The sequence below is a fragment of the Zootoca vivipara genome, chromosome 7 (genome assembly GCF_963506605.1).
Source record: "Zootoca vivipara chromosome 7, rZooViv1.1, whole genome shotgun sequence".
Lineage (NCBI taxonomy): Eukaryota > Metazoa > Chordata > Lepidosauria > Squamata > Lacertidae > Zootoca > Zootoca vivipara.
In genome coordinates this window covers 35049118-35076571 of record NC_083282.1, presented here as the reverse complement: position 1 = coordinate 35076571, position 27454 = coordinate 35049118, and the positions used below count along the sequence as shown (strand labels likewise).

The following is a 27454-nucleotide window of genomic DNA, read 5'->3' as shown; positions in this document are numbered from 1 at the left end:
GCAGCACCTAGCAGGGAAGGCAATCCGGAATCTCCGGCTCCTGCGGCTTTAAGAGGGCGGAGCTGGCTGGTCGGTGTGAGAGGTGACAGCAGAAGCCCAGCCCCGCAGCTGATACTAGAGGCGGAGAGGGGGAAGGCAGAGTCGCCCTGCAGCCAGCCCAGCTCCCCAAGCGCGCCCTCTTGCCCGCCCGCAGCAGCTCCAGCTCCAGCCCTCGGCACCATGGTGAAGATCGTGACCGTAAAAACCAAAGCCTACACCGACCAGAAGCCCGGCACCAGCGGCCTCCGCAAGCGCGTCAAGGTGTTCCAGGGCAATGCCAACTACGCCGAGAATTTTATCCAGAGCATTGTCTCCACCACCGACCCCGCCGAGAGGCAGGAGGGCACCTTGGTGGTCGGGGGAGACGGCAGGTTCTACATGAAGGAGGCGATCCAGCTCATCATCCGCATCGCCGCCGCCAACGGGGTAAGGGGGGCCGGAGGCGCGGGGGTCCCGGTCTCTAGGCGCCCTGGCAAACGCGCTGGAGGAACTGGCGGGCACCGGAGGTTCCCTCTGGGCGCGCTGCGTGCAGCTCGGGGCTTCGGGTCACCCTCTGCCCTCCCTTCATGCTTTCTCGGCCCCCGCGGCTGTAGTGCAAACACAGGCATGTGAAATGAAGCTGGGCACGCGGGAGAACTCATTGCTCGAGGGAAAACGAAATGAGCAGGCAGTCACCACAAGCCATTCTCATTGCTTCCTGGTCATCTTGGGGCCTGCTAATCAGGCTTTGGGTTGTGTTCTGTGTGCTCTGGTGGGCTCTGTGCACATCCACAGGCTAGTGGCTGTATGCTTCATTATAAAGTTTCATTTCTCCTAATCTTCCTTTTATGCGTCCTTCCCCCCCCCATTTGCCAGTGAATGGAACCACCACTGCATTGTCATAAGCAAGAGAAATAGCCATGGGAGAATTTAAAATCCTTGTCTAAGTTGGTAGGAAGGGAAAACTAATTCCACACCTGAAGCTTAAATCCTAAAACAAATACAAATTTCTAGTATCAAATTCAAAGGAAAAAAATTATCCTGCCTACAGAGTTCTTTTTTTAATCATTCTCTTCCATTTCGTGTTGCCTTAATGACAACCACAAGTGATGTGCTCTAGGCTAAAAGATGTCCCCAGTGCCCCTTAAGAGAATGCTTCTTGTGACTGTGGCAACTGCTAACAGAGAATGAAGCACCAGTAAAGTTAGAGCAAGTTGGGATTGAGGTACCGCTTAGGTAAGTTAATTATTTTTACACACACGTTCGTTCGTTGCCATTAGAGGGGGGTGTTTGTGATGGCACTCTTGCCTACTGCAAAAGGCTCGGCAATCTCTGACATTTAGCTTAACCTTTCAGGCATTAGAGATATGGTTTCTCTTGCTTTGCTGCAGGAGTACATGCAGCTTGTAACAAATCAGTTGAAAGGTGACCCTCAATTTAAAATAAAGTAGGATTTTTGAAACTTTGCAAATGGACCTAAGTTACCACTTAATATGTTTGCACAAGCGTGACCTTTGGCAAAGACCTTTATTGTGCAAAAGCTTGTGGTTATGTTCCTCATGACAGTTAAAAATCCACTTCTTATATTTTTAAAAACTCTTGATTTCCACCCCTGCCCCCTCCCCCGAAGGCAGCATTAATGCCAAGTGCATTGCTAGGCCCTTTGGCATGGTTCTAAAAGGCCTCGCTTCCCTAGCAGCAAAAATGCTGGCCTCTCCCCAGACAGGAACTAAAATGATGATTAGCATAGATTCAAAGAAATTATTCTTCAGGTACATATTTCAAACAAATGCTAATGGGGCAGGAACAATAAGTCAGTAGGTTTTTCTGTCCCTTTGAAAGTAAATAGATTGCCCAATACTATTTAAAGGTAAATGTATGTCTTTCCAAGGGAGAAGGATAAAACTTGTAAGACTGATATCTGGGCTTCTTATTCTATCTCTGTAAAGGCCTGCACAAGCTGAGACCTACGGTAGCAATAAAAAAGAAAACCTGTGCAAAGTTCACCAGCCGTGCATTGCAGCCTCACAGACCCTGACAATCCTTGTGGTTTCCCAGTACCAGATAGGGAATCAGTATTGTTGAGTTAAATGAACCCTTGATGGGACACCATGCATCACTACTAGGTTGTGACTTGCAAAGTAATGGGTTTGCATTTCTAGTCTATGGTGATTTCATTTAGTAGCCAAAGTGTGGCTATGCCTGTAACCAATCTGGGATACATAATAACATTTGTTTGGCACTTTCAAAATGTGTCACATAAGTTATCTAGTTGTAATATAACAACTCTCTAAAGAAAGTCAGCTCTATTATCCCCCTATTGTAAATGTTGAGACCGAGGGAGAGTAGCATGTCTAAGACCATCTAAGGAGTTCATTACAGAAGTGGGATTTGAACTGGAGATTTACTGTTTTGTAGCTCAGTCTCTTATCATTTGTGCTGCATTTGCTCTTGTCTCCCTCTACATACCTACTGTACTTGCATTATTTATAGTCTTAATGGTCTAATTATTGAATTGTTCAAAGGTTTAAAATGCTTGGGCTCAAAATTTGAGTTTGTGTTCATATGTACTACTTTTTTTTATACGGTGCTGCCCCTAGGATAGAAGTGCTTACCATTTCTTGGCCTGAGGACCATTGTAACCCTTGGTTAGTCCTTCAGGGGCTTCGTGCCAGTGCTGGGTGTGGTCTAAAGTGGGTGCCCATACTCACTCTTATATGCACACACATGAGCAATCAGACAGGCACACAACCCCTCCTCCTCAGCCGATCCAGGGTTACTGCCCCTACTCTGCTCATCAAATAAACAATTTGCTGACTGGGAAAGGCCTTTGGCCTTTTTGTGGCTTTTTAGAAGAGGGTGGGATGTTTTTAATGTATTTCTTTTTCCTCTTGGTTGTATCGGTGGACGGGGGGTTGTCTATTTGTTTGGTTGTAGGTTGCTTTGGGTTGCCATGGGCAAAATATGGTGAATAACTAATAATAATAATAATAATAATAATAATAATAATAATAATGGTTCTGGGCTCCAGTGTTGTATCTACATACAGTGTTGTATCTACATCCTCCCCCCCCTGCCACTACTGCCAAAATTGCTGGAAGCAGGCAGCAGGGACAGACAAACTGGAGGGGTTGGATCAGCCCCCACCCAATTGGGCTTAGTCACTCCCTGCCCTAGGAAATTTTAAGTCCAAAGTTTGAAAATCACAAATACAGGCTTGGAATAAATAATAATAGTAACCTCTGGGCAGCTTCCAACAGAAATATTAGAATACACTAATTTCTTAAAGATTAAAAGCTTCCCTAAAAAGGGCTGCCTTCAGATGTCCTCTAAAAGTCTGGTAGTTGTTTTTCTCTTTGACATCTGGTTGGAGGATGTTCCACAGGGCGGGTGCCACTACCGAGAAGGCCCTCTGCCTGGTTCCCTGTAACTTGGCTTCTCACAGCGAGGGAACCACCAGAAGTTCCTCGGCACTAGATCTCAGTGTCCAGGCAGAGTGATGGGGGTGGAGACGCTCCTTCAGGTATACTGGACCGAGGCCGTTTAGGGCTTTAAAGGTCAGCACCTTTAAAGGTGAGTTCAGTGGAAGCACATGGATCATACATGTGTTCAGCAAGAAACTCACCGTTGACAGAATATTTGGTAGCAAGCTTATCAATGGCTACTAGCCACAATGGCTACATTCTACCTTCACAGACAGAGGCAATATGCCTCTAAATACCATTTGCTGGGAATCACAAGTGGGGAGTGTGCTGCTGCACTCCGGTCCTGCTTGCTGGCTGTCCATAGGCATCCAGTTGGCCACTGTGAGAACAGGGTGTTAGAACAGAGAGGGCATTGGCCTGATCCAGATAGATATTCTTATGTTGTGTGTGCTTGTTTTTTTATTTTAGGCATTTATATACCACTCTTCATGCATACACCTTCCCAAATTGGTGTAAAGTGGCCCTATTTTACAGAATATGAGTGTGCACCCACCCATGTAACATACATTTGTTTAAGTTTAATAATGTGCATTGTCCACTGTGCAAGATTTGAAGTTGCCCTAAGAAACTTGATAAATATTACCTGTGCTTTGGATGTTTTTTCTGCCTGACCTAATTATAGCACATGATTAGTCTGTCCTCAGTAGACTAACCAAAGAGTCAACTGCCTTGTTAGCTTTGGAGGTATGCTTCCTAGTTCTGCAACTTTATTGTTTGCTTAGCACTTGGAAATTTTAAACCAAAATGGATAGTTTTTTTGGCTGCAATTGTATGCTACTTACATAGGAGTACATGTTCCATTTAAGTCAGTGGTGCTTACATGTCTGATGAGCAGAGAGTTCAGTCCATGCTGAACCCTGCCATATGTCAGCTGATGGGCAGGTAGCTGTGGTTTGGGCGAAGCAGGCTTGCAGGCCAGCTTTGGCCTATGGCAGGCCAAGATTAATCCATGGGCTGGAGCTGATCTTCTGTAGAAGATCCAATAGATGTGGCGATCCCTTTCTATGCCAACAACTGCATTCCTTTGCAGGTATTCATTTGGGGCCTGTACACCAGGTATGGGCAGAGCTTGAATAGGTGGTGGGCACAGAAGAAAATAAAACTGAGCAGGCTACCTGTTCCCATGGGCATAGGCGGGGGGCAGCTGCCCCCCCGAAGCAAAAAAGTAATGTATTTTACAGACCATAACCAGCACTTTTCCCCTCCAAAAACTGAAGTGGAAAGGGCTTTGCTATTGCTTTGCTTTAGCTCTCCGCTTGCTTGGGGGATGGGCAGGAACACAGCTGTAACAAAAACACATCAAATAAATAAAGCAAAGTGGCTACCGGTAGTTAAGCAGTTAAGACAATGGAGCAGATTGTCCATTGCCTTTCAGGCAAGATTTGATAGCTCACCACTTCACCCTATTGTTCTTCAGTGGGAGTTGTTAATGAGCATTCAGGGATCACATTAAGAGTTCTATTGGCGATTTAATGAGGGTGCATTGACTAAGGTGGCTCTGCAAGGCTAAAAGGAAGTGAATAAGAAAAGGGGGGGCTGTAGCTTTGATAGACACAGTGATGTTTATAAAAAGCAGTGGTATTCCAGTGTCTGCCCCTCCTCCTGCATCTGTATACTGTAAATCAGGGGTGGCCACCTCCCAAGAGACTCTGATCTACTCACAGAGTTTAAAACTGGGAGTGATCTACCCCCTTTTGGGGGGTTCAGGTCAAAGCTGTTGAGTTTTTTTAAGGGAAGCCCTGTTTTGGGGGGTTTAGGTCAAACTTGTTGAGCTTCTTTTAGGAGGGAGGGAGGCCCATTTTTGTTTAGGGCTTCAGGTCATAGTACAGCTTTTTTTAGGGAGGAGGAAAATTTTGGGTGAGCTTTTTTTTAGGGGTGCCAGTGATCTAGCAGTGATCTACCACAGACATCCAGTGATCTACTGGTAGATCACAATCTACCTGTTGGACGTGCCTGCTGTAAATTAAGCAGAGAGAAAGCTGCTTACAAGGCTCCTGTACAGGCGTACCGGTATCTTCCTCTTGCTGCAGAGTTCCAGCATCACAGCGTCACCCAGAGGCACCCACAAATGTGAGTTATCCCTCTCTCTATTTCTTCCTTCCTTCCCTCCCTCTTCCATCCTTAATAAAATACTGGGGGGGGGCACGTAAGCCCCACATAGAAAGCCCATCAACATGGGGGATGACTCTTTCAAATACGGTATTTACCAGTAATGGGGGGGGGAGGGCACCTAGGCCTCTAGGAGTTGGCTGCTATGCCTAGGAGTAGGACAATTCAAGAAAGCAGAATAATGCATATGCTATGGTAATATATCAATAGAATCATAGAATTGTAGTCGGAAGGGACCACAAGGGTCATCTAGTCCAACCCCCTGCAATGCAGGAATTTTCCCCCAAGATGGGGCTTGAACCCACGACATGTTGAAATATTATGCTGATATGCAGCAACGCCTCGGAGCTGTCGTGACTGCGGCCATGCCTTGCCTCGCCCTCGCCTGCCCTGCCACCCCCTCTCACCTGCCCGACCCTCCCGTCCTCTCCAGCCAAGCAGGGTAGCCGCCGACGCTGCCAGCCCCAGAAGCACAAGGTGGCCGCTGCTGCGGCCACGATGTTGTCGGGCCCGCTGGCTCTGTAGCCCCGCCCATGTTCCCACTTCGTGGCCCCTCCCCTCCCGTGCCTTGGCCCTGCCCCTGAACGGCCATGGCTTGCCCCGCCCCCTAGTTTTGATCCTGGCTACACCCTTGCCTGTTCCTGTCTCTTTCTGCTACTTCACCCCTCCCCTTTTTCCCCTTCCTCCCTCAAAAGCAATAGCATTTTACTAAGAAGCCACAGCATAAAAGTGGGGTGCTGTCCTTTAATTTTCAACCACCCCCTCAGACGTATAATGATCTTACAGCAAACTTGTTATTCCTTAACCACAGAGGTCCTTCAGAATTAGAGCTCTAGAACAGGGTCGGCAACCTGTGGTCTGCTTTCATGTCACCCCTGGTCTAATTTAATGTGAACACTGAGGAGGGGTGAAGGTGGATGAAAGTAGGTGTTAGAGGGAAAAGGGCACCACCTGCTTCTAACACTGGCTTTGTCCACCCCTGGCAGATTGCCCCTGAGAGAATGCAGCTCTATACAGGGTTTTTTTGGGGGGGGGGTGTGTGTTCCTCACTCTTGTTTTAGAAAAAAGTTTTTAAGAAGGAATGAGTAATTTTTTTAGACGAAAAGAGATTAGTAGTACAGCTCAGCACTAATTTTAAACATTAGTTTTCAGAACACGGGGAAGTGTATATACAGATCTGTTGGAAGAAGGGAGTTCACAAATGGGCAAACTTTAGGATTGGCTCCAGCTAAATATAAAGGCTGGTTTGTCCAGATTTTGGAAGTATACCCAGGGGACCTTACTGGAACATGGCGTGTTTCCAGAAGACTGAGCAATAGCAGTGCCTCTCCTTATGTCATAGCAATGCCAAGTGGCGAAGGATGAGTAAGAAATTAGGTCACACAGAGTCCTAGTCTTCTTCTTTTTGTAATGTGTGTTGAAAGCTGCATTGCACATACATCTGCACATTTCTGAATATGCAGTAGAGATAACTTTACATTTTAAAAAAGAAATGGCTTTCCTCTAGTCAATCCACAGATTTTAGTATTATGCTTGCAAAGACCCCCCCCCCACCGTCCCAAAAACAAATTATGAACTGTTGAAATCTAAGACAAGTTTTCTCTCTGACTTCAAATGAATCTTGTAATTTAGTATGTGGGAGCATAGTTCACAGGGTCTCTAGTGTTGAACAGGTCTTATGCAACCTTTTGATAGCATCCAAGGTTGGGTTGCTCCCAAATGTTTCAAAGTCTAAACTGGCACATAATGAGGCCTGAACTGGGCACATGTTGACATATACACAGGAGGATTTCAGCATACTGAATGAGTGAAATGGTAAAGTTAAAGGAACTTTACTAAGTAAAAAAGTGGTTGTGTCAATCAGCATTCTGCCCATGGCAGATCATGCTTTTCAAAGGGATGTCTGTGCCCAGTTAGTGTGTCTGAAAATAAATTCATGCTGCAGTCCTTTACCCAATTACCTAGGAACAAATCCCATTGTGCTCAGTGTGAATTCAGAGTAGATGTATATGTATATGGGTGTTTGGCTGATAGGTATGGTAAACAGGTTTGCCACACCTATCAGCCAATCACCCATTCCCACCACCCTTCTGAGTAATACTCCTCCCTACCCTCTCACTATATATAAGGGTCTGGTGACTTCCATTTCAGTGTATCTGAAGAAGTGTGCATGCACACGAAAGCTCATACCAATGGCAAACTTAGTTGGTCTCTAAGGTGCTACTGGAAGGATTTTTTAAATTTTGTTTCGGCTATGGCAGACGAACACGGCTACCTACTTTTAACTTGTAAATTTAATTAGTGCTGTGTTTGGACAGCAAAGGTCTCTACATTGGCTTTCCTGGCAGGCTGCTTCAGGAGAGCTGTTCTTTCCTTTTCCCAGGAACAACAGAGGCAGAGCTACTTCCACTACCTCAGGAAGCATTAAACCACCCAGGGGAGTGGGTGGGAACCAGTGACACCACAACTCTCTTTAAAGCCATTTGGATAGATTACTCACCCTATCTGCATTACAGCTGAGAGAAGCAAGACCTGTTCAAAAAGCACCCAGGACTGCCACCAGGGGGAGCCAAGTTATATTCTATCAGCTGAATGAGGATGCTTTGCTGAATCAAGCAGAGCTGTATCCGGATCAGTAATCATGGGCGTCTGTAGGAGGTGGGGGCATCAGGGATAGTAAGCCATATGTTCCAGATTCTTTTCTTTTTCTTTTTCTTTTTTAATGAATTGAACTGCAAGGCCAAAAACTTTTTAAAAGAATTTTTTTTGAACTGTAGAATGAACCAAGTTAATGAAAAATGGAAATAATGAGATTATGAACACATGCAGAATGCTACAACAGTTAGCATATACAGTACATGCAATACATAACCCAGTGTGACGTGAAAATTATTTTTAGTGAGATAAACACTTCTGCATCTTCAGACTTGGAGGATTGAGATGAAATTGTTTTAAGGATCCTAATGTTAGCCTTTCTTGTTCTTGTCAGCCATCCTAACTTCAGAAGTAGTGTTTAACGCAGACTAACTAGCCAATCTCAGAAATGGCAGCAGTAATTTTAAGTTGTGACAGAATTTAATAAACAGTGTGACTTCCGAAACATAGGCTTTTTAAAAATAAAAAAACCACGTTGCGACTACAGTATTTCTTCTTCTAAACAGAAGCAGAGATTTTCTCCTTTTGTTCCTTCCAGTCATTGCTGATGCTGTTCTTTGTGACAGAGAAATTTTTTAAAAAAAGTATTCCAGTGCTAATAGAAAATAGTAGGGGAACTTCTTTTCCCAAAGTTTTGGCTTCAACCATACCAAAGGTTTCATCATTGAATTCTGGCCTACCTTAACCAGAAATAGTTTCCAGAATGGGCAGAAACAACAGTGTCTGGTCACACCTTATAAACTTACAAATTTATTATGGCACAAGTTTTTGTGGCCACAAGATTCTTAGCTGTTTAATAATCTGAAAGGAGAGCCTATTCTATGTCAGGAATGTACAGTTTCCCTTTGGGACATGCACTTGCACGTATGTACCACAAGAAGAAAGCCTCTACCTATGAATATAACCACATTGCAAAGTCCAAGTGCATGTGTTCTACAATTTTCAATACAGACAGGGTTTTACAAAAAACAAAACAAAACAAAGCACTGCTTTCTTCCCTTACCTAAAACTTGATGTTTTCCATGCTATATATTGGGCCAGTCATCTTCTTAAGGGTGAGGCTACAGTGAGGGAATATATACAATTCCATCCTGGCTATATACATTCATACCGGTACCTCGGTTTAAGTACACTTCAGTTTGAGTACTTTCAGTTTATGTACTCCGCGGACCCGTCTGGAACGGATTAATCCACTTTCCATTACTTTCAATGGGAAAGTTCGCTTCAGGTTAAGTACGCTTCAGGTTAAGTACAGACTTCCGGAACCAATTGTGTACTTAAACCGAGGTACCACTGTAATTACTGATTTGCATACATCTTAAAAGGAGATGGAAAGATGGTAAAATCCACTTATAAAAGAGTGCAGTCTCACACTGGTAGCAAAACAGGATAGACTTACCGGTAGTCAGGCTTTTAAATTTATGTATGCTTTGGGTTTGTTGTGAAATTAGCTGTCTGCTGTGGCCATCTCGTTCTCCTCATTCTGGCTTAGTTGGTGCTGATTTAGGGGCCATTTCCCCCAAGCAGTTTAGTTTAGGAGCTGCTCCTTCAGTCTTTTCTACCTTTTCCCCAGTTTTGCCCCTGCAGAGGAATTAAGAGCTGTAAGGTACATCATCTGCCCATTGTCATACATGGCTTGCGAGCCACATGTCTGGTCAACCCTAATGGGAAGAATTAACTCCATGAAAGGCGAATTATCATAGCAGTTCACAATATTACTGAAGGGACTGAAGTTGTGTTGCTACAGGGACTTACCAGGCAGAGGGCCTTCTCAGTAGTAGCACCCGCCCTGTGGAACGCCCTCCCATCAGATGTCAAGGAAATAAACAACTTTTAGAAGACATCTGAAGCAGCCCTGTTTAGGGAAGTGTTTAATGTTTGACGTTTTATTGTCTTTTTAATATTCTGTTGGGAGCCGCCCAGAGTGGCTGGGGAAACCCTGTCAGAAGGGTGGGGTATTAACAACAACAACAACAACAACAACAACAACAACTTTTACTTGCTACAGGGTTGCCCTAATTTCTTGTGCAAAACATTTTGAGCTCCTCACACAACTCTCTAAAACCCATTAAAAGGCACTGTGTTTCTGTCTTTTAAGATAAATGTTTCAGGTTTATTCTATGGAATGGAGATGTGTTTTCTTTTTTAATTGTTTGCAATATGAATGTTAAAGCAAATGGGTTGTTTAGATTGTCATATGTATTGCAATACATTTTTATATACAAGCAAATGGCATTTTTAATAAAGTTGCTATGATCAGCTTAAAATTAGGTGTATCTGGAATGAAGTGTTAGAAATCAAAGCAATTATACTGTACTGCACTTTATCCAAGACAGGTTGAAAATTGGGTGCAAAATTTGGCATTGCCAATAACTCTTCTGTTTGCTATATTAGCTCAGTTTACATTATGACGCAAAGCATTTTTGACACTGGAGAGTTTTCTAGTTATTAAAATAACAGAGGGCTAAGGAAACTGTAGGTAACTGAGAAGTCCTGACTTCCATTTTAAGAGTGACCTTTTACATGCTAGACTCCACAAAATAACTTTCGCACTACATTACCACACGTCTAACAGGGCTTACCTTCTCAACATACTTGCCTCTTGATGAAGACGATGTTAAAGTAGGATCCACAACTGGAAACCAGGCGGTCAATTTATAAACCTGCTTATCTGGCTGAAACAATTCTAGCTTCGCATTGGTTTGGAGAGCTCAGCCTGGTGACAAATCAATCAATGCTTCTGACTGAGGAGCTGACCTACTAAACAGCTTTCTCTCCCCATCTCCTCTACCCAAAAAAGAATGTCATACAGATTTCATTGCGTTTAATTCCCGCTTGTGGTGACAACCAGGAGCTCAGAGCCCTGTCGCTGTCATGATCAAAAGGCTTTAAAGACTTCTACAACATCCATTTTTCCTCAGGGATTGCAGTGTGGAATTGGATGTATTCTCTCTGACAGTGATCTTTCAGAGCAAGTGCAAGAAAAGTTCTTCAGTTACAGAAACCACATTCAGCAGAAGGTTCAAGGAGCTATTTTAGGGTACAGAGCTACTTAACTGAACCTCTAACCAAGAGATCTGCTATTACCAGTATCAAGGCTGATTCAAATATATTTTTTCACTGTTGTATTTTTCTATCTTTATTTTTTAATGTATTTATATGAAAAAGGATCATGGAAGACAGTCCATTGCCAATCTTGACTTTGCCAACGGCACCTTACTATGACCAGAAACCAGGAACTAGTGGATTACGGAAGAAGACATATGTTTTTCAGACCAACCTAAATTACCTGCACAATTTTATCCAGAGTATATTTTTCTCCATAGACCTAAGAGATCGACAAGGATCTACTATGGTAGTTGGAGGAGATGGGAGATATTTTAATAAGCATGCAATAACACTGATAGTTCAGATGGCTGCTGCCAATGGGGTTGGTATATCATAAATGTGATTGCATCTCTAATACCTAACAGCTCTCTGATGTGCTGACTCTTTACGTGTTAAAAGTTCTCAACATTTCATAATGCACTAATTACACATTTTTATCTGGATGCTACTAATTGACTACTTAGGGTCAGATATGGTGATTGGTGGGATGTGGGGGTGGGGGTTGCCTTAGCAATCTTGGAAACTATAAATTTATGTTGTTCCGTAGTCTAGGTTTGAAAAGTTGGGTTTTGATGGAAATGTAGAACTATTTCCTATTGTTTCTGTGTTGTCGACAACAAATGGTTGGTTGTTGAGTGGATTTCAGTGTTAGATTAACGTGCAAATATTGTGGTACTGTATAGTATAGTTATAAGTGTGTGATTGCTCGAGAGGATTTTGTTTCATCGTTCCCCTCCTCTGCTCTGCTTAGAGTAGCCAAAGCTCTGTCATTCTCCATCAGAGGTACTCAGATGAATCGACAAAGCATGTTTTCAGTTTCTCAATGGATATAAATAGCTGTGTTATGAGAATTGCTAGAAAACCATGCTGTTGGATAAGTTAGAGCGATGCAGAGTCAGCCTCCATTCTAGATAAATCCTTATGTTAGGAATTATTTCTATCATTTGGTACAATGTTAGAAACTGAGATATGAAAGCTAGGAGCTAAATGGTACCTTAACCTGGGTTATGGGCGCAACAACGGAATGTCTAGGCACACTTTTTTAATAACAAGAATACAAAGCTGAAAATGAATGAACTGCAGCTAAAATATTATGTTCATTTTTCACATGGTCTAGTCCTTCCCCTGCCCACCCCTTAATATTCTTAGGAAAGTCTCTTCTCCAGTCTTCAGAGAGTAGCTAGAAGTGGGGAGGCAGAAAAAGGTCCTCCTTTCCGTACACTCTGCAGTTTTAAAGCGCAGTACTGCGCCCAGAGCTCAGAAACGGCTTGCGCTAATGATATTCCCTGTCACAAAATGGCACCTAGAACAATGGGAGTTTCAAACACTGGTTTGGTAAACGGCAGTTAAATCATTAGTTTTATTTGATTGGGAAAGTTTGGAAGGATACTGTTAAAATTGCATTTGAACCTCTGGCGTGTACATGTGAATATTGTTAATGTAGAAGAGAAATCAATATGCATTCTAGCCAATGGAGGTTTTGCATTATCCATACACGGATGCCTGAAAGCTGACATTGGTGGTTAAATCAGTTTTAAAATCAATAGTTTTTCACCAGAATTTGATATCAAGTAATTCATAAGGGCATGTAGAAGATAATGGTTTAGCATTGTTTAGTTTAGCATGATGAGAACAAGCCCCAGGGAGCCTCAGGTTTCTGTGCCTCCCCTCCTAAGACATAAGAGGGTGGTGGTTCTCATATAATGCTGCATTTTAATGCAGGCAGTTTTGGCTTCAGAGTTCTCAGGGACAGGCAATTGCAACTGGTTATTAAACCACATGTAAACTTGGGGGGGACGGGACTGAGTACATATCTTGTAGAAAGATCATTTTAAATGTATATCTAGTCCAACATTCTGTTCTCACAATGACCAACCGGACTCCTCTGGGAAGCCTGCAAACAGAATAAGAGGAATAGTCCTCTCCTGCTGTCATTTCCTAGCAACTGGTATTCAGAGGCATGATACTGGAGGCAATGTACAGTACATCAATCATTCCTGGTAGCCATTGATAGTCTTATCCTTCATGAATGTGTCTAATCCCTTTTTTTAAAAAAAAAAACCCACACAATCTAGATTGGCACCAATCACTGTGTCTTATGGCAGTGAATGCTGTATAACAATGTGATGTGTGAAGGGATAACCCAAATAAAATATTTTGGAAGTATCTGCTCAAAACTTTCAGTCCATTGTCCAAATGATATCTTAGATTAGGGCAATTTATTACCAAGGGTGGTTCTTAAAGGCAACATCTTACCAGGTCGAATGCTTCTATGATAAAATGCTTGTGAGCTTCCTATAGGCATCTGGTTGGCCACTGTGTGAGAACAGGATGGGCCATGGTTCTGATACAGCTGGCTCTTCTTAAGATTGCTATGCTTCAAAAGAGGTTGGAGAGTAGGGAACAGGCTCTCTTAAGTTTTCAGCAGTATGGAGGAACCATGGTTAGAAACTGAATAATTGCAGCTGTCCCTCTCTCTCCCACCTTTGAATCACAAAATGTTTAGGAAAGTAAATAAGTGATGAAGGTGTGTTGTTTCGTTCTCACAATTTAGACCCACAGGCTGTGATCATTTATTTTATTTTATTTTATTTTATTGACTTGAATTGACTTTATATACCACTCTATGCCCACAGGTCTTAGGGCAGTTTACAGAATAAAATCAGAATATAAAACCACAAAATACATAATCAAAATAAAAACAACCAAATAACCCCCCCCCCCAATTTTTTTTAAAAGGGACATAGGATGTGTTTACAGTGAACAGCTTGTGTGTGTGTGTGTGTGTGTGTGTGTGTGTGTGTGTGTTAATCATGTTAAAGTCAATGGATTGGATCAAGATTTAGCCATGCTTTCAGTAGCTCCATTGAAATAAATGGGAATTATCAAGTTCTACTCCAAGCATGGCGAAGATCCAACCCGGTGAACTAAAGTGCACTCAAGTCTACACTGATTTACAAAGGCCAAATAGGTCAAGCGAATAAATGGAACAGAAATGAGTTACTGTAAAATTGTAACATGAAGCTATTGAGCATGGGAGCATGTCAGTCATCTAAGACCTTCTGTAGCAAGCCTTAAGGTTACCATAGGACTGTAGGAAACTCACATGTGAAGCAGTACTTAATTCTGTTTGCCAGGGCAGGGATTTGTTTAGTGGAGAATTCCAAAGCCCATGACTGTCCCATGCTGACGCAGCAATTTGTACAGTTTATTTCCCCCCATCCTGTGCTTCTGCGCAGCTGATTGGGGGTAAGCACCCTCTGCTTGCTGAACAAAGATTGTGCAGTAGCCATTGGCTGATACAAACAAGTCCCCTCCTGCACTTAACCGCACATGACCTTTCTGCTCTGTTGTGCTACAGTTGTCTTTGGCACCAATTGACAACAAATTTTAGAATGTCTTGTACTTGTGGGATTTATTCTTAAAGATTGAAGAGGTCTCTCCCTCCGCCCTCTACTCCATCACTGTCTACACCAGGGGTCAGCAACCTTTTAAAGCCGTGGGCCGGTCCACCGTCACTCAGACCATGTGGTGGGCCAGACTATATTGGGGGGGATTAATGAATTCCTATGCCCCACAAACAACCCAGAGATGCATTTTAAATAAAAGCACACATTCTACTCATGTAAAAACATGCTGATTCCCGGACTGTCTGCAGGCCGGATTGAGAAGGCGATAGGGCCGCATCCGGCCCACGGGCCTTAGGTTGCTTACCCCTGTTCTACACTTTCGCCACTGCTCTGTTCATTTGGGCCCCTTTCTGCTTACTATCAGTCTTTCTTTCAGGGTATTGGCCACTAGGGGTGTTAACTTTCTTGAGCTCAGCTTCCAAATCTGTCAGTAAAGTAGCCCAGATCCAATTATCTTGGCAGACCCACAGACAATGGCTATTATGGACTGGATTCAATTAAGTAGGTGCGTTTGCAGGACCCAGGGCAACAAGGCCCACTAGTGCAATGGAACCCCTAGACAACCCCCATTATCAGCTGGTCTGGAGAACCACCAGAACAGCATGTGGGAGAAGGAGAGGAGAGCTGGGGGAGATAATTTCATCAGGTGAATTGAAATGTCTGCGACTGGAAGAGTGTTATGTTGACTTCTCCTGCAGGGTTGTATCCAACTAAGTTTCTACTCAAAGTAGACCCATTGAAAGTAATAAACCTAAGTTAGTCATGTATATGAACTCCAATTGGCCTCCTCTGAGTTGGACTAGTATTGGCTAAAATCCTATATACAGTGGTGCCTCGCTAGACGAATTTAATTCGTTCCACGGGTCTATTCTTATAACGAAAAATTTGTCTAGCGAATCCCATAGGAATGCATTGAATTTTTTTGAATTTTTTTTTTTTGCCCATAGGAACGCATTAATTGAATTTCAATGCATTCCTATGGGAAACCGTGATTCGCTAGATGAATTTTTCATAAAACGAATTTGTCTAGCGAGGCAACCTCCGCTAGAAAAATCCTTCCTTTAAGCGAAAATTTTGTCTTACGGGGCGTTTGTTAAGCGAGGTACCACTGTATCTTCCAACTGAAAAACCAAGATACGTTTGTTTTTCTAAAAAGGGTTACTTTTCCATCTCATCAAAAATCAGTGCTGTTTTTCTAGAAAAAGAAGTGCTGGAACTCACCACGAACACCTCCCTTGTTCTCTTATAATGGAAAAATTGCCCTGCCAAAAATTACGACTCTAACAGAAAAAAGAAACAAAAAACCAGGACTTTTTAATCCAAATGATAACTAAACTGCAATCTAGTCCATAGCATACTTGTTTAAAGTCTGTTGAAACTGGTTATTTTGTGCAAGTAATTTAGTACACAGCTGCTACACTTGTGGCTTTAGTTCTAGAAAGCTCTTAATTTAGCAATGTTTTAGGTCATTGAATTTAAGACCAGGATCACCTCACATTATTTATTTGTGAGTGTCATGATGGTTTGCCATGCCAATACATTAAATACAATTTTATTAAATGTTTGTACTTCTGTGAAATGTTTTTCAACATCTGGTAATATATTTATGGCCTTCAGTCATCAGTAGTTGTGGGGGTTAAATGAAATATGCTTCCAAGAACACCTGCAAATATAAACTTCTTATGAGATGAACATGTCACGTCTTAGGTGTGAGCAGTAGTAGGTGATAGAGGCAGGTACAATTACCTTTTTAGGAATGATGAATCCAAAGGATTTCCAAATAAGACCACAAATTCTTGAGAAGTGATTCATTACCTTTTATGCTGGTTATTTTTCACTGGCTCCTATGGGACTACACTACTGTTAATGGCCGTTCAGTTAAATAATGTATTTTCCGTTTTTTACTTGATGATTTAATTTAATTAAGGGAAGTTAATACGTTAGTAGCTCCCTGACTTGGCATGCCTAGGCAGTGATATCTATAATTGGACTTGTAATTATAGGATGGTTTACAGGGCCGTAGAAGCCACATTTAGACTGCTGATGTGTCGTTCCGGTTTCCTTCCTGTCATATAGATGTTCTAAAGAAGAAAATGGTACTACAGACAGCAACTAGCTTGACTGGGGAATCTGATCTTTACTATTTAAGGGCCCAAGAGCCAGCCATGTGAAAAGAAAAATGGAGATGTACTCTGACATGAATTTGATTAAGAACATAGGTAACGCAATGCAATTTAAAATGATAGAATCCATCCAGGTTATATAAATGGATCTATTTTGAATTGGTATTTCAAATAATCAATTTATTTTCCGCTTTAGGAAATGCAGCAGATGAAATAGGTTTTGCTTAAACATTTTTCCTTGATCTACAGAAAACTCTTGTGTAGTACATGATGAACCCTACTTCTTGGAGCTTAGGAAATGCTATAATGTAGATAGTAGTGACTTGTTAGTGGTGTGTGTGTGTGTGTGTGAGAGAGAGAGAGAGAGAGAGAGAGAGAGAGAGAGAGAGAGAGAATACATATATATGTGGATGATTTCATGGTTATGTTCTGCTAAGGGACATTCTTTACCTTTGGGATGTACAAATGAGCTGTTTGGATAGCTGCAGGAAATGAGATTGAAATGTGCATGTCTAATGTTTGAGTTGTAACTTATACCAATTTCCGCCCTCTCCTGTTCTCCCTCCCTCTCAGTTGCATCCTAATTGAGCAAGTTCCTATGAACTTACGTAAGAGTCACAACAAGCTATCAATATACTTACTGCTCCTGAATATGGCCAGCTAAGTCGAAGTTCACATAGCTCTCACCCCAAGGGGTCAGAAGAGAGACACAAAGCTCTTCTTCACTCTTAACAGGAAAGCACCAGAATACCTAAGTGGGGAGGAAAGTATCAGCCCTATTTATCTTAAAAGCAGGTAGAAAACATCAGAATGTTGCCAGACTTGAGAAAGTGTGTTTATTGATGAGATCGGTTGCATTGTTCTGTGTTGAAAGATGAAAAATGGTCCAGTTAGTTGTGAAAAGGGGTCGGAGTTAGTACCTAATCCTTAAACCAGGTTAGTGACCTGGCTCGAAATAGCTAACTACTATCGATGGTATGTTCATGGCATTCCCTAGGCATGTTAACGATAGGTCATTAACAGCAGAATTGGGGAGTGATCCAAAAGGTATACGAGTTAAGTAAGAACACAGTCATAAGTTATGGAGAACTTTTTCTTTTTGATTATTTGTAAGTATTTATTTTTTATATTCTTAACTTGCATATAAATAAAACCTATCTTTAAAAAGTTATGGTGGAATATTAGAGCTCAAAAGAAACTTGCTGCACTCCACGTAGTGCATGGGAAACCGCCTTTAAAAAATAATGATGCAGCACAGTATTTCTAAGACTCTTTGAAAGGATTTGCTCATATAGAGTTAGCCACCATGATGCTCTGCAGATGTTGTTGGACTCCAACTGCCATCAAGGATGGGAAGCCATCAAGGATGGGAACTATAGTCCAACTTTTGCAGGGCACTATGTTCGCTACCCTGATGTACAGCAACCATTTTTTTAAATGTTCACAAGCCGTATGTCTCTAATGCACTGCTGTTTCCCCTTCCCTTGAATTGTTCTTTCAGATTGGCCATTTAGTAATTGGACAGAATGGAATCCTTTCTACCCCAGCCGTCTCCTGCATTATTAGAAAAATAAAAGCAATTGGCGGCATCATTTTGACAGCAAGCCACAACCCTGGTGGACCTAATGGGGATTTTGGCATTAAATTCAATACTTCAAATGGAGGTGAGTACTTCTGACTGCCAATCCTACTCATCACCTGTGATCGCTTCCCTCTTTCTTGACTATTGTTAAATCCATGGGGTGGGCTGCTTCAGGGTAGAGCAGAAGTTGAGGAAAAGGGAGAGGGAGAGAATTTGAAGGGGAAACCAGGTAGGAATTGTAGACATTGAGCAGTGCAGTTAGAATGCTACACTTAGTTTCAGCAGTGCCACAGCAATGCGTGTTCTGAGGCAAGGATAGCCAATATGGTGCCCTCCACAGGTTGTTGGACTACAACTCTCATCAGTCCCTGCAAGCATGGATAATAGTTAGGGATGATGGGAGTTGTAATCATTGGTACCACATTGCTTACCCTTGTTGTAAGATAATGCTGCATTACCCAGACACGTCTTGCTTGGGTTAAAAAGCAAACAAGGTTTTCCTTAAAGAAAAACAATGATAATATAACTCCATTTAAGGTGCTGTTTTTTTCTATGATCTACACTGCCAATACATACTCATTTCATATGAAGACAGGAGTGACTTGTCCATTTAAATATAAAACACTCTTTAGTGTGTGTACACACGCACGCACACACACATACATACACACCTTTTGTATCGTAGGATGTTGTAGCTTTCTTTTACCACTGATGTGCTGGGAATTACCCTGTTTCTCATATTTTAAGACATACCCATAAAATAAGCCATAGCAGGATTTTTACGCATTCAGCGAATATAAGCCATACCCCGAAAATAAGGCATAGTGATAGGCGCAGCAGCAATGCCGGCCGCGGCAGGAGGAGGAGGAAAAAAATAAGACATCCCTTGAAAATAAGCCATAGTGTGTTTTTTTGAGGAAAAAATAAATATAAGACATGTCTTATAATATGAGAAACACGGTATGCAAACAGTTTTGTGTTAATGTTCTGAGCACATATATTAAATCTACCTCCTTTTATCATTATCTCCAGAGGCACACTCTTATATCTCTGACTCTGAGAGCATATCTGAGCATATCTTTTGTGGTCTGCCATAAAAATCTGTTTTCTCCCTAGGGCCTGCTCCTGAAGGAATTACTGATAAAATTTTCCAAATTAGCAAGACTATTGAAGAGTATGCTATATGTCCAGATCTAAATGTAGACCTCAGTACCATTGGAAAGCAGCAGTTTGACTTGGAGAATAAGTTTAAACCATTTACAGGCAAGTAAAATCCATTTTCTCTTATTAACGAAGGCTCTCACTTGCAATAGTTAGCAATTTAAATACAGTATTGTAGTATTATTTCAACTTTGAAAGCCTCAAAAGGAAACATAATTGGATTGGGTTCAGACATGCTTGACTTACTTCATTTCCTTGCTTAGAGTAGACTTACAGATAATCATGATTCAACTCTGGACCCAACCCATATTCTCCTGAATGAGAGGACATGTAATCAGCCCAGACAACAAAGACACATATATGTATGTTTTTGGTTTTGTAAAACGCTAACTTGTTTGGTTCCATTTTGAACTACCAATTGATCTATCCAAGTTTGCCTCTTACGTCCATATCCCACTTTTACAATTTGGTAATCGTGAAATATTGCCATGATTGTGCTAGTGGGTGTGTACACAAAAATGTTGGGCAGTTTCACAAAGGACCAAGTTGTAAATCTCAAACACTATTTTCCATTGTGGGGTCATATTAGCACATACAAGTTTGGAAAGATGAGGATTGTTTCCTGAAGTTGTGCATCTTTTGTACTCCTCCCTCAAAAGTGGCAGTGTTCCATATTTGTATATATACAGTAAGCACGTCTCTTAGGCGTTTCCCCTATTACTGTTGCCGAATTATCGTCAAAGTATCTACTTGTATCTTTTATATCATCAGGTTCTTCAAATAATTGTGGGTTGTTCTGTTTTATTTTTCAGTTGAAATTGTGGACTCAGTGGAAGCTTACGCTAACATGCTGAGGAATATTTTTGATTTTAGTGCACTGAAAGAACTACTCTCAGGTCAAAACCATCTAAAGATTCGGCTAGATGCTATGCATGGAGGTAAGAAAGATTAAATAGGGACACTTCCACTGAAAAAGTACAAATGTTCTACTCTAAAACTTGAAGATATATTTCATATTCTGATGAGAGGAAGAGAGACTTTTTTCCAAGCACCATCACTAGCTTGAGGAAGCCATTTAAAACAGGCCTTGTGTTACAATACTGTCAAGTTTTCCACCTTCCTCTTCTTTGTTCCATGAACTTGAGGTAAGGTTCTCCTGAACAGGGCTGTCACTACTATTAGGCAGTGTGAGACAGGTGTTGAAGGTCACAGAGTGAATGGAGTTGTGTGTGATATGCACCCTCAGAGTTAGCCTGCTGCTGTCAGGTACAATGAAAGAAGCTGTTCCATTGCCAGTGTTCAAGGAAAATTCTAGTTTGGTTGGCCTCTGTTTGTAGAAGGGGAGAGTGCCATCTTGCCTCGGGCAACAAAATGTCTTGGTCCAGTGTTGCTCTTGAACTTCATGTACCCAAACAATTTTGTGCATATTAAATGTTGTTGAAACACTTGTGTGAAGCATATCAATACCTCTTTAATGTGTATGAGCAGTCAACCATTCCTTAACCACATGCATTTTATAGCAAAATCTTTTAAAGAATACAATAAACTTTTGATTGCCAGTAATTTCAACGTGTTTCTGTTTTATCTGTCCATTCATTGTTAAATCAGTTGTTGGCCCATATGTAAAAAAGATCATCTGTGAAGAACTTGGAGCAGCAGCAAATTCTGCTGTGAACTGCATACCCCTCGAGGACTTTGGTGGTCACCATCCTGATCCAAACTTAACCTATGCTGCTGATCTGGTCCAGACCATGAAGACAGGAGAATATGATTTTGGAGCAGCCTTTGATGGAGATGGGGTATGTGGAGCTATTTTCCTCCTGGTTCTCTCAGAGAGGAGAGGACTGTTCCTGACAACATGTGGAACATGAAGAATTGGACTAGACCTATCATTGGCAGAACTCATATTGAAATCTAGGATGAATTAATTGCTATGTTCTGGAGTTGTAAGGGGAACTTGTTCAGTACTGTATGCTACTTATAGAATAATTATAAGCTAGAGGGTTGTAATTTGTATTTATTTTTTGAGCAAAGCTCTATGGTGGCAATCTTCCTGCATACTATCTGGAGAGTGCCAGGTGAACAAGGTGTTAAATTGAGCATAAACATTCCACCATAGCTGCCAAGTTTTCCCTTTTCTCGTGAGGAAGCCTATTCAGCATAAGGGAATTTCCCTTAAAAAAAGGGAGAACTTGGCAGCTATGCATTCCACTTATGTTATGTAAGTAACATCAAAATGCATGTTTTAAAAACCACAATATCAATGTTTATAGGGATGCTCAATCCTTCCCACAGAACAGCTGGGGGCCTGGAGGTGGGAAGGGACAGTCCAGCTAGGTCAGGTTCCGAGGTGCTTTTCACTTGCCACCTTCTCTCTCTTGGAATCCTGGATTGTATTGTCAATGTGTTTTAAACTTGATCTTACCCTTAGAGTTTATGCAGAGTACACTTTTGATTTTTTTCTTCCAGCCATTTGTATCAAGAAGGTAACAATCTATTGCCACTATTATCATTATTTTACTGTCTTCATTAGGATCGCAACATGATACTTGGAAAACATGGATTCTTTGTTAATCCCTCAGACTCTGTCGCTGTTATCGCTGCAAATATCTTCAGTATTCCTTACTTTCAGCAGACGGGTGTTCGAGGATTTGCCCGGAGCATGCCAACAAGTGGAGCAATTGACAGGTAAGATTCTAGATGTGGAAGGCCTTCTGCTTGATTCATCTGCTTCGGATGGCTCCTCCTTTCTGTTAGTTGACTATCAAGGATGGTTTATGTAAATTATGGGTGAACCATGACTTAGGAATGAATATGTTTTACACTCTCACATTGTATCTTATTTGGATGGCCAGATGCGAAAGAGAACAGGGCTCCGGCACCTTTAATAGCTGTGTACAAGAGAGAACTTCAGTTGACATGGCTCGACTGATAAACTACTCATGTTGAAAACTCACTCTTCTCCACAACTATTAAATGTCCGGGAGCCACTGTGCACCCTCTTTTCCTGTGTGTGCTTTGGGAATGCTTGTAGGGATTGAATTATGTAATAACAGGCGTAAGGATGATCTCTGTGCAGAGAGAACTGGCCGCATGAACTGAAGGTTTCTTTGGAGTCATGGGACATGAAACCAAATTAATAGATTTATAGCATCCCTAATTTCTCTTTAAGATGGTACTTTCTTAACTGATGCCTGTTCTTTTCAAATAGTGGTTCTTAACTGTTGGCTAGATTTTTTATTACAGCATTTATTAAATGGATTTGTTTTTTTAACAGTTTTTAATTGGTTTTATTGTATGTGTAATTTCAGTGACCAGTCTGTTAGCTGAGGGGGAGGATAAATTTTTTGAACACACAGGAAAGTGTTTGTTTTTTTAGTGTATTTTTAATTGTTGTTCTGTACTGCAAGCAGTGTTGGCTTGGATTCAAGATACTGGACATGCCTAGTAAGGTTCTGGTTGTTGTTACTATATTATTATATAAACAACAAATCTGCCAGGCAAGCTACTTTTGGGACTCTTCTCCCATGTTAAAAGTGTGTTGCCGTGCAGCAAGAAGGGCTTTTATTTAGGGAGGCCAAATCCAAAGAGCCCCTTTCAGCACACAGATCAAGTTGCATTGGACCTTTGGGACCTGGCCTCTCTCAAGGCCCTCTTTGTCTAAAATGTTGGAATCTGATTACTTCCAGCTCATCCATTCCTAGCTGATGCTTGAGTAAGGTAAGCATGCTCTTAAAAAGCACAGGAAGCTGTCTTATACGTTGGTCCATCTAGATCAGTATTGTCTACACAAGGGGTCAGCAACCTAAGGCCCATGGGCTGGAAGTGGCCTGCAGACGTAGTTTGACCGGCCCACGTGCCGCTCCCAAACCGCGCTGCCCACTCGCGCGCTGCGCTATACCGACGCAGCACAGCACAGGGACTCGCTTCCACGGCACCAAAAATCACGTCTGTGCATGCACAGATGCCGAAAATTGCGCCTGCGCAGATGTAGACGCCAAAAATCACAGGCGCATATGCTTACGCACATGATCCGGCCCATGGAGGGATCTCCGCAGGACTGATCTGGCCCAGGCAAGATAAACCTTGCTGACCGCTGGTCTACACCGACTGGCAGGAGCTCTTTCAAATGGGGGACATTCCCACCCTTACCTGGAGATGCCGAGGACTGAACCTGGAACCTTCCTCATGCAAAATAGTTCTACCACTGAGCTATGGCCCAAAGGGGCTGACTTCCAAAATGAGCCTTGCATCTTTGGTTTATTAAGTGGAATGCCCAATAACAGCTGTTCTTCTCTATAGTTAAACATTGGTGATTCTCTCTTGACCTCTTTCGCAGGGTGGCCAAAGCGACAAAGATTGCTTTGTATGAAACTCCGACGGGTTGGAAGTTCTTTGGAAATCTGATGGACGCAAGCAAACTGTCCCTGTGCGGAGAAGAGAGTTTTGGTACTGGTAAGTAAGCAGCCTCAATATCCAGTTGCTTTATATCAGTTTCTGTACCCCCGCCTTATAAACAGAAAACCACAACATACCAAACCAACTACAATAATATAAAAACCAATATCCAAACAACATGAACAATTGTTTAAAACATAAAAAGCTACTATAAAATGTAACTTCGGTTCTTAAGGGGGGGCGGGAATAACAGTTAAGACACCATCTCTGGATGTGCTGCTCTTCCATTTGTCTGATTTGTGTGTGCTTCAGGGTCTGACCATATCCGTGAAAAAGATGGACTCTGGGCAGTCTTGGCATGGCTGTCAATCATTGCTGTCCGTAAACAGAGTGTGGAGGAGATCCTGAAAGACCACTGGCAAAAATATGGGCGTAACTTCTTCACAAGGTGAGCATTAGCACATTTCACATAAGAATTATGTTATGGCAGTGCCACACAGTTTATATGTGGTTAGCTGGAACGAGCAGAACTCCCATAGTCCCATATTCCGTGAAAGGAACTGTTTTGCAAATTTGGAGTCTCAGATTCTGCACCAAATGTTAAAATATTGATCAAACAACCTGTTTGAATGTGGCACATGGGAAGGGGGACCAAAAGCCACTTTACAGATTCAGGAGCTGGGGTGGTTGAGTAGGAACCAACGAAGAGAGCTCTCCCTACTGCCCCTTATTTTTAATCCAGCGCAAGAAGGTTTACTAGTAAAGCACCGCAGCACAGACTGTATAAAAAGCTAAACATGAAAAGACATGTCGGGATGGTGGGGGTTACTGGTCATATTTGCCCCTCTGTCTTATTAAAGTCTCCCTGACTACCTCTAGGTATGACTATGAAGAAGTGGATGCTGATGGTGCCAACAAGATGATGAAGGATCTAGAGACGATGTTCTTTGACCGTTCTTTTGTGGGGAAGCAGTTATCAGCGGGGGACAAATCTTACACTGTGGAGAAAGCTGATAATTTTGAGTACAGTGATCCTGTGGATGGAAGCATCTCAAGGAACCAGGTAGAATAAAGATGGACTCATAGATTTAAATTCCTAGAAAGATACGCTTTGCCTTATAAATCAATTTATAATGATGCCCTTAGACATACCGGTACATTTTCCCCCCAAGTAAGCTGTGTGTATTTAGTTCCATTTTGTTATGGTAAGACCATGCCTGGTCACCTGTGGGAAGCATAGAAGCCATATAGACTTTTTTGTTCTTCCCATGGCTACAAGGAGCTATTATGCTAAACAATAATTCACACAATTTAGAACCTTATAATCACAATTTCTATTGGATAATGTCCTAAAAATAAACGCCTCTTATGTTGCCCTCCATCTCCTGAGGTCTAGAAGCTCTAGAACAGGCTCCCTCAAACTTGGCCCTCCATATGTTTTTTGGCCTATAACTCCCATGATCCCTAGCTAGCAGGACCAGTGGTCAGGGATGATGGGAATTGCAGTCTCAAAACATTTCAAGGGCTGAGTTTGAGGAAGCCTGCTCTAGAAGCTCTTTTTCTTATGTTTATTTGCCCCTTTCTTGTCCAGTTCTATTTTGTGTGGTGTCTGCCTTCCCTGAGTTTTCCTTACACATAGTTCATTTAGCTGGATAATAATTAATGGACAAAGGAACCACAAGAGATATAGCTTCATGGCATACATAATATTATTTCTTTTATGCATCTTTTTAGCATGTGTCACTCTGTTCAGCAAAAAATAAAATTTGGGACTCTTGTCCCCCAAACAGCAATATATCATGGATCACTAAAGAGGGTAGTTCACCAGCTGTCGGACATGGTTTTTTAAACACAAACATATACACACTGTTTTGTATCTCTGCAATCTGAAATGTTTTGTTTCTCTGCAATCCGCGAAAACTGTTGTGGTATGTTTTTCTCTGCTAGGGTTTGAGGCTGATCTTTGCTGATGGTTCTCGTATCATCTTCAGACTAAGTGGTACAGGAAGTGCTGGAGCAACTGTGCGACTGTATATTGATAGCTATGAAAAGGATGCGCCAAAAATATATGAAGATCCACAGGTAGGTTTCATTGCCAAGTTCTGGACCTCATTCTGTTCCACCTGTCCTTGAGACTCCTTTTCTGGGGTGGGAGTGCTTAGATTCTCATCATTAGACTAACTGATACAGATTTTCATAAATGTGCTCAATTTTTGATTTATTTGTAGCGGAGACTGTGGGAGGTGAAAAAAGGAAGCATAGACAGTCCTGGGTCATAATAAGGCATACAAAGTACCAAAGCTTATTAAATGTATAATTATGAGTGCTAGAAAGTTGTCATTCAGTGAAAACTGTGCATATCATGATTTTGTAATGTTAAAACCAATATTGAGTCTGCACTGCATAGGATGATTATAGCCATGAAGCAGAGGCAGATTTAGGGCGCTGAGTCGAGAGGGTGCTTCAGGGGATGCAAGAACAATGATTTAGAATGGAAAGTGAGAGGCAGGAAGGGCCCCTCAAATTTTGGTGTTGCACAGGGTGCCACTGAAATTGGAACCCCTAAAGTCTGCCACTAGATCTCTAGCTTTATCCATCTTTTCAGTGCTGCTGAATAGGATGAAATAATAAACGTAGCACTGTTTCCAGGATTTTGACTTATTTCTCTGATGTTTGCCTCTTTCCCTTCACTGCAGGTCATGTTGGCTCCCCTCATCTCCATTGCACTGAAACTTTCACAGCTTCATGAGAGAACAGGCCGCACCGGCCCCACAGTCATCACATAAATGTAACACGTGAAGCCATTTGGGGCAGGTTTCATGGAGTGACTGGCAGCTGTCAATTGGAATTAGCTAGTTTTCCTTGCTGTTATCAAGTTTATTCCTAAAAATGCTAGCTAGCACTGTATTTAAAAGCACTATAAAAGGATAGATGTGATATTTTTTTAAAGTTTACACTATGTGTATGCTGATATACATTGTCTTTTTAATGTCACCTGTTACCTTTATTATTCGTGCAATGGACTTACTTAGTATACACTGCCTTTTGGTTTAGCAGGAATTGTAAGATGTGGCTATACAAAAACAACAATGGGAGTAAACCCTGGAAAAACATTACTCTTCCTTTCTTAGGAGATCCTCTGCACAAAGGTGGTTTTCTTTGGTTTTATTGGCAATGTGATTGTGTAGGCTTTCTTTGTGTAACAAAATGTGTAGGCTAGCTTTGTGCAACCAAATGTACAATCACTGTGAACAGCTGTCTTTCCAATCACCATGGAATGTCCTGTTTCTAAAAGAAAAACAAGTATCAATTGAACTTTGTCCCATACAAAGATTGCACTGCCAGCCATACACAAAATTCACCATTGATACAAATGTTATAAGAGATTAAAGAAATGAAGCAGTA

At 41.9% G+C, this 27454-nt stretch overlaps 2 protein-coding genes across 10 annotated transcripts in view; both read left to right on the top strand.

Annotated features, from left to right (window-relative positions):
* EFCAB7 (EF-hand calcium binding domain 7) overlaps nt 1-18495 on the top strand; it is a 61381-nt gene extending 42886 nt beyond the window's left edge. For 7 of the 8 annotated variants that reach the window (XM_035121578.2, XM_035121579.2, XM_060276850.1 and 4 more), the window contains 2 exons: nt 16862-17004; nt 17482-18495. The gene's annotated coding sequence lies outside the window, so the exon portion shown is untranslated. The remainder of the gene's footprint in view (nt 1-16861; nt 17005-17481) is intronic. The other variant, XM_060276847.1, reaches the window with a different exon arrangement.
* Nucleotides 115-27454, top strand: PGM1 (phosphoglucomutase 1). 2 transcript variants are annotated; one of them, XM_035121582.2, is made up of 11 exons: nt 115-465; nt 18410-18572; nt 19607-19753; nt 20464-20589; nt 21260-21450; nt 22185-22339; nt 23991-24106; nt 24362-24497; nt 24929-25112; nt 25997-26131; nt 26746-27454. In XM_035121582.2, the coding sequence occupies exons 1-11, from the start codon at nt 220-222 to the stop codon at nt 26833-26835; spliced, it is 1689 nt and encodes a 562-aa protein (XP_034977473.1). In that variant the 5' UTR covers nt 115-219; the 3' UTR covers nt 26836-27454. The 2 variants fall into 2 exon arrangements, with proteins under 2 accessions (XP_034977473.1, XP_034977471.2); XM_035121580.2 differs by lacking the exon at nt 115-465 and adding an exon at nt 11230-11697.